General features: G+C 43.9%; 1 protein-coding gene across 3 annotated transcripts in view; it reads right to left on the reverse strand.

Annotated features, from left to right (window-relative positions):
• MTA3 (metastasis associated 1 family, member 3) overlaps nucleotides 1-7,808 on the reverse strand; it is a 204,990-nt gene that overhangs the window by 193,179 nt on the left and 4,003 nt on the right. For all 3 annotated transcript variants that reach the window (XM_011935914.1, XM_011935915.1, XM_011935916.1), the window contains one exon: nucleotides 215-308. In XM_011935914.1, coding sequence (XP_011791304.1) covers nucleotides 215-236 — 22 coding nt within the window. In that variant the 5' untranslated portion in view covers nucleotides 237-308. The remainder of the gene's footprint in view (nucleotides 1-214; nucleotides 309-7,808) is intronic.

Here is a 7,808-nt window from a genome sequence, read left to right on the forward strand (position 1 = left end):
ACACACACACACACACATAATGACATACACACATATATACACTAAAACCAAACACCAGTGTTTGTTTTCAGTTAGCATCACTTATTTTACTCCCATCAAAACTACAAGGAAGATAAATGGTCAAGCAAAAGGCTTCAGGTAAGAAAAAGCATCTTTGCACCTCATTATGAAAAACACAAGACAAACATTTTTTAATCAGAGAAAAACAACTTACTAGCATGCTTATCTGCGAGCATTATAAGTGTGTTGGAAATATCACGTCGTCTATAAAAGCATACTACTTTTGCTTCCACGTTGCCACTTGCAGTCTAAGAGATAAGAAAAATAAAGGTCATTTGTACTGAATATTAGAGTCAAATAATTCATAAAACAAAACTAGATACAGCACAATTATATGATCGTGCTCATTAATACTGGTGCCAAACACAACTGCAGGATAACCACAGAGCTAAAAAATTCAAATAAGGGGGGCCGGGCGCGGTGGCTCAAGCCTGTAATCCCAGCACTTTGGGAGGCCGAGACGGGCGGATCACGAGGTCAGGAGATCGAGACCATCCTGGCTAACACGGTGAAACCCCGTCTCTACTAAAAATACAAAAAACTAGCCGGGCGAGGTAGCGGGCGCCTGTAGTCCCAGCTACTCGGGAGGCTGAGGCAGGAGAATGGCGTGAACCCAGGAGGCAGAGCTTGCAGTGAGCTGAGATCTGGCCACTGCACTCCAGCCTGGGTGACAGAGCGAGACTCTGTCTCAAAAAAAAAAAAAAAAAATTCAAATAAGGATGAGCAACATTTGTTCTGCTTCCAAGCACAACTGGAATGTCAAACATATAATAATACTGGCATTAAGTAAACTAAACTGATTAGACCCTTTAATGATTAAAGCCAGACACAGTTAACACTGATTAGCTTTAAGAAACTAATCCTCCCTACTGCTTCAATTAACTAGCCTTAAAAAAAAAAAAAAGAAACTAATCCCCCCAGTTTTTAAAGCCACAACTGACTGAAATAATTTATTTCAGTCATGTAAACATACCTTGTTCAAACCCATTCCCAGAAAGCACAAGCTAAGTGTAAAATCACCAAGCCCTCCCCTAAGTATCCCATGTTCCATGGACAGTGAAGCTCTGCAGGTGGGAAGCAGCCATCATACCGAATAGACCAGGTGACCTGGAAAGACATTCTCTAGCCCAAGGAAGTCTACGAATCTCTTAAGAGTCAATATTCTAAAGCAGTACTTAGTTTACCTCCACAACTAAACATATTAAAAACCTTGAGTTATGAACACTGAAACTCTCATTTCTTTTTGGCTAGTCTACAATGCAATCAATACTCAGTTAGGTTCTTCCAGAGTATGATGGCTTCAAAAAATTCAGTTATGCTGTCATTTACTGCAGCTGGGGCCCAGGCTCCTGCTCTCCTATTCTCTAGAATTTTGAGAGCTCTCAAGGTCAATCATTCACTACAAAGTTCCCTGTAAAAACACACAGATTATAATAAAATGCTATTGTGATTTCCATTTTCAAATAAATGTGAGAACAAATTTTCAGAAATTTATCTGGTCTTACAGATATACTCAAATACAAAGAAGAATATATAAGTTCTGCAGTAAATGTGTCAATTTTATGAAGTTCAGCAGCAGTATTTTAGATTAAAAAATAGTCCTGTGGAAACAGTGCCCCTTAAAATTGAAATCATATTAAATTTCTAACCAAAGTGCTTCTATATTTCATAATACTGTGATCAAATACATTCTCCAGAAGTAATGATCCAGCAGTCTGCTAACTGAACAGGCCAGGATTTCCATGTAAATAAAATTTAAAAAAAAATCTATCAGTGACTTCAAATATAAGCTCTTAGTCATTTCTGTCTTCTTGAGATTTTGTCTTTTTGAGATATGCCTTGAAACTGTTGCTTTGGATTTTCAATGTGATTTTTGTCTCTTCTTGAGACATTAAAAACCCAGGCTGGGCGCGGTGGCTTACGCCTATAATCCCAACACTTTGGGAGGCCAAGGCAGGGGGATCACGAGGTCAGGAGTTCTAGACCAGCTTGGCCAACATAGTAAAATCCCGTCTCTACTAAAAATACAAAAATTAGCCAGGTGTGGTGGCACACACCTGTAGTCCCAGCTACTCAGGAGGCTGAGGCAGAAGAATTGCTTGAACCTGGGAGGTTGTGGTTGGAGTGAGCCAAGACCACACCATTGCACTCCAGCATGGGTGACAGAGTGACATTCCATCTCAAAAAAATAAGATAAAAAATCCAAATCAATAGTTTCAAGGCATATTTTTTCTGCCTCACTAGTGAGTTCCTCCAATAGGGATGCTACACAAAGCTAATTAAATTATTATTTAAACTTGCTTAGGGGGCAGGGAGCCTAGTTCAAAATAAATAGTCTCTTCTCTTTTTTTTTGAGACGGAGTCTTGCTCTGTCACCCAGGCTGGAGTGCAGTGGTGCGATCTCGGCTCACTGCCAGCTCCGCCTCCCGGGTTCACGCCATTCTCCTGCCTCAGCCTCCTGAGTAGCTGGGAGTATAGGCACCTGCCACCATGCCTGGCTAATTTTTTGTATTTTTAGTAGAGACGAGGTTTCACCGGTTAGCCAGGATGGTCTCGATCTCCTGACCTCGTGATCCACTCGCCTCGGCCTCCTAAAGTGCTGGGATTACAGGCGTGAGCCACCGCCCCGGCCATAAATAGTCTCTTCTTGACCATGGACTCACTTGGCTACTAGGTAGCTTACTACCATATTCCTCTTCCCCTCTACAAACACACCCTCTCCAGCTTCTGAAGCATGGTTACTCATGGGTCTACAGCCCAGTGCCAGTCTGCAACTGTTAATGGCATTTAATGAAATAAGTACCAGGTTTGAGACTAAGTGCATTACAGCAATTAAGAGTTCATTTTTATATATACATATACATATATTTTTTAGATGGAGTCTCGTTCTGTTGCCAGGCTGGAGTGCAGTGGAGTGATCTCAGCTCTCTGTAACCTCCAACTCCCTGGTTCAAGCGATCCTCCTGCCTCAGCCTCCCAAGTAGCCTTTTTTTCCTAGCTTATCAATCAGAACAGAGTAAGTATTTTCAGTTCAGAGGTGGTTTTGTTTCGGTTTTTTGTTTGTTGAGAGGGAGTTTCGCTCTGTTGCCCAGGCTGCAGTGCAATGGCGCGATCTCAGCTCACTGCAACTTCCGCCTCTTGGGTTCAAGCGATTCTCTTGCCTCAGCCTCCCAAGCAGCTGGGATTACAGGCATGCGCCACCACGCCCGGCTAATTTTGTATTTTTAGTAGAGACAGGGTTTCACCACATTGGCCAGGCTGGTCTCAAACTCCTCTCAGGTGATCCACCCACCTCAGCCTCCAAAAGTCCTGGGATTACAGGCGTGAGCCACCGCATCCCGCCTTGTTTTGGTTTTTTTAAGAGATGGGGGGTCTTGTTATGTTGCACAAGCTGGTCTCAAACCCTCAGGCTCAAGCAATCCTCCTGCCTCAGCCTCTTGAGCAGCTGGGACTACAGGCCTGAGCCACCATGCCTGCCTTCAAGTATTTTTAAATCATTATTTGGATCTTCCCATCATGTTAACTTTCCGTACCTAGCCAATTTCACCTCTGATCTTCCCAGGGCCTTTATCTAGAATACTCCTTTGGCTTCTCTTCCCATGGTTCCCTCTTCCTCATCCTTTAGGCCTCAACTTTAATGTCCTCTCCCACTCTACCTAAAGGAAATGACCTGTCATTCTCTATGTCGAGGCTCTTGCCTTCTTAGAAGTTAACACAATGCATTACTATTACTATTTTCTTTATGCCCGTCAACTTGTCTTTCCGGGTGTCTCCCTCATGAGAATGTAGACCATGTATGGGTAGAGACCGTGTCCATCTTGTTCACAGTTCTATCTCTGAGCCTAGCATAGTGGCCGGTACATAACAGGTACTCAATAGTATTTGCTTAATAGGTACCTGCTTAACAGGTACTCAATAGAATTACCTAAAATAAGGTATCTTTTTCACATCCCTTCAGAAATAAAGACCCTATGTAAATATTTCAATTAGCCATTCAAACTACCATTTTGTGAAATTACAAAGAATCCCATCTCTCACAACACAGTCATTCCCCAGCCCCAGAGACTCGCTATTACATGAGTTCACAACACAGTCAACCCCCAGCCCCAGAGACTCGCTATTACATGGATGACTCTGTGCTGACAATAGGTAGGGGGAGGGAGGAGGTGAGGATGGAGGACAGCGGTATTTTGGAAGTAAATGGCAATGAAATGATAAACGAGTGTGAAATAATCCATGTTCACCTAGATGTGCAACCCAATCATTTAGCTACTGTGTGCCTCAAGACAACAATGCATGATTTAGCTACCTTAAGGTGTAAGGTTATGTGAGGCTCAAAAGGGTAACAAATGTGAATCCCAGGTTAGGTTTCCAGAGCACCATGCTGTGACATTTCTAAACTTAGCACTGCAATTTTACTTTTACTTGTGGAACTATATGGTTGATGTCTGTCTGCACTAGACCTGTTTATCATCCTTGCATTCTCACTGTCTAAAAGTACCTGGCTGGTAGAAGGTCCTCAAAATTATTTGTAAAATGAATGAATTGAAGCAGTTTGTATATAGTAAAACTATGTATGTATAAGCATTAACATCAGACATTTCAGAAATTAATTAATTCAAGTATTTAGTGAATGCCTTTAACTATGTGCCAACAACTATTCTAAGGCATTCAGAATGCATAACTGGACAAAACAGAGAAGATCACTACAGCTGACGCTCTAGGAAGACAGGTAATGAAAACACAGTAAGTATATTTGGAGGTCATAAATGATATGGAAAAAAGAGCAAGGGGTAAGGGGTAGGATGGATACAAATAAACGGTCCTCCTAAGGTGGTTGCAGGGAGAAACAACCAAGAGCCCACTGTGCTTTGTGCCAAGTAAGCAAGGCAGAACTCCCACCTGCTTTCAGCAAAAGTGGAGGTCAGAGAGGGGCAGTGACAGCCAAAGAATACAGGGTCTCATAGGTCAAGATTTCTATTTCAATCTAACTAACTTTCTAATTAAACTGATACAGTAAATAGTTTGGAGTTGCCTCAATTCTTATACCTTACATCAAGAACATAAAAGATCAGAATCACATGCCAACAGTTCCCACCCACAGACTGATCTAAACTTGAGGCCATTCTCTTCATTTGGTGGTCTCAAAGACTAAATTTTTTTTTTTTTTAATGCAAAATCTCTCAGTGCTTTCAGAGACCAAGATGGGGGTCTGCTTGAGGACAGAAGTTCTAGATCAGCCTGGGCGACATAGTGAGACTCCATCTCTACAAAAAATTTAAAAATTAGGCCGGGCGTGGTGGTTCACACCTGTAATCCCAGCACTTTGGGAGGCCAAGGTGGGTGGATCACGTGATGTCAGGAGTTCGAGACCAGCTTGGCCAACATGGTGAAACCCTGTCTTCACTAAAAACATAAAAACACAAAAAAATCAGCTGAGCCTGGTGGCGGGCGCCTGTAATCCCAGCTACTCGGGAGGCTGAGGGAGGAGATCACTTGAACCCAGGAGGAGGAGGTTGCAGTAAGCCAGGATCTATGCTACTGCACTCCAGCCTGGGTGACAACTAACATAGGCAAATGCAGTAGCACAGTTATTTTGAGAAAAGGAGGCGAGGCATGGTGGCTCATGCCTGTAATCCCAGCACTTTGGGAGGTCAAGGTGGTGGATCACATGAGGTCGGGAGTTAGAGACCAGCCTGACCAACATGGAGAAATCCCATCTCTGCTAAAAATTAGCCGGACATGGTGGAGCATGCTTGTAAACCCAGCTACTTGGGAGGCTGAGGCAGGAGAATCGCTTCAACCCAGGAGGCGGAGGTTGTGGTGAGCCGAGATTACACCATTGCAGTGCTGCACTCCAGCCTGGGCAACAAGAGCGAAACTCTACCTTTAAAAAAAAAAAAAAAGAGAGAGCCGGGCCCAGTGGCTCACACCTGTAATCCTAGCACTTTGGGAGGCCAAGGCCAAGGCAGGCGGATCATGAGGTCAGGAGATTGAGACCATCCTGGCTAACACGGTGAAACCCCGTCTCTACTAAAAAAAAATACAAAAAAAAAAAAAAAAGAAAAATTAGCCAGGTGTGGTGGAGGGTACCTGTAGTCCCAACTACTTGGGAGGCTGAGGCAGAAGAATGGCGTGAACCCGAGAGGCAGAGCTTGTGGTGAGCTGAGATCGCGCCACTGCACTCTAGCCTGGGCAACAGAGCAAGACTCTGTCTCAAAATAAAAAAGAAAGAAAGAAAAGGCCGGGCGTGGTGGCTCACGCCTGTAATCTCAGCACTTTGGGAGGCCAAGGCGGGTGGATCACCTGAGATCAGGAGTTTGAGACCAGCCTAGCCAACATGGTGAAACCCGTCTCCACTAAAAACACAAAAATTAGCCAGGCACGGTGGTGGGCACCTGTAATCTCAGCTACTCGGGAGGCTGAGGCAGGAGAATTGCATGAACCCAGGAGACAGAAGTTGCAGTGACCAGAGATCATGCCATTGTACTCCAGCCTGAGCAATAGAGCGAGAATCTGTAGCCACAACAAAAAAAAAATTAGCCAGGTATGGTGGTACATGCTTGTAGTCTCAGCTACTTGAGAGGCTGAGGCAGGAGGACTGCTTTAAGTCCAGGAGTTCAAGGTTACAGCGAGCTATAATCATACCACTGAACTCCAGCCTGGATGACAGAGTCAGACCCTGTCTCCCTGTCTCTGGAATAAAATAAAAATAATGCAAATTCCCTGGGATATTCCCAAAACAAACCAAGGTCTCAAGGCTCTTTAAAGTAGGAACATCCTAAGTCAGGCTTGCCTTCCCAGGACCCAACTGAACAAGTAACCAGATGGCATTTTGAGGGAAAGGTATTAGCTAGACAGACTCAAAGATTTTAACACTATGAAGTCTCATAAGCCACACAACCCTCAAAGCAGTCTGAAGGAAAACAAAGCATCATTAGAAAATCTATGGTCCATGTGGCTTACGACTGCTTTCCGGTGCCTCCATTATAAACGCTGGTCAGGTGTAGTGGCTCACTCCTGTAATCCCAGCACTTCAGGAGGCTGGGGCGGATGGAATACCTGAGGTAAGGAGTTCAAGGCAAGCCCAACCAACATAGTAAAACCCTGTCTCTAATAAACACACACACAAAAAATAGCCAGGCGTGCTGGTGCATGCCTGTAACCCCAGCTACTTGGGAGGCTGAGACAGGAGAATCGCTTGAACCTGGGAGGAAGAGGTTGCAGTGAGCTAAGATTGCGCCATTGCACTCCAATCTGGGCTACAAGAGTGAAAACTCCCATCTCAAAAAACAAAACAAAACGAAAAAAAGGTTCTTCTCCTGCAATCATAAGGCTTCTGTTTTCCTAATAACCTACGATCACGGACAAACCTTAATGTAAAAATTTTAATTGGGCCAAAGGTACAAAGCTACTTTATATTTATTATACCAAAACCGTATTCTTTTTTTTGAGACAGAGTCTCTGTTACCCAGGCTGGAATGCAGTGAATCACAGCTCACTGCAGCCTTGACCTCCTGGGCCCAAGCAATCTTCCTCAGTCTCCCAAGTAACTGGGACTACAGGCATGTGCCATCATGCCCGGCTATTTTTTTTGGTAGAGAGAGGGTTTGTCTGTGTTACCCAGGCTAGTCTTGAACTCCTGGACTCAAAGGATCCTGAGGCCTCAGCTTTCCAAAATGTTGGGATTACAGGTGTGAGCTACCAGACAATTTAGCCTAGTCCAGAATTTTACAAATTCCCTTCAC

This window comes from Colobus angolensis, unplaced genomic scaffold, assembly GCF_000951035.1.
Source record: "Colobus angolensis palliatus isolate OR3802 unplaced genomic scaffold, Cang.pa_1.0 Scaffold15, whole genome shotgun sequence".
Lineage (NCBI taxonomy): Eukaryota > Metazoa > Chordata > Mammalia > Primates > Cercopithecidae > Colobus > Colobus angolensis.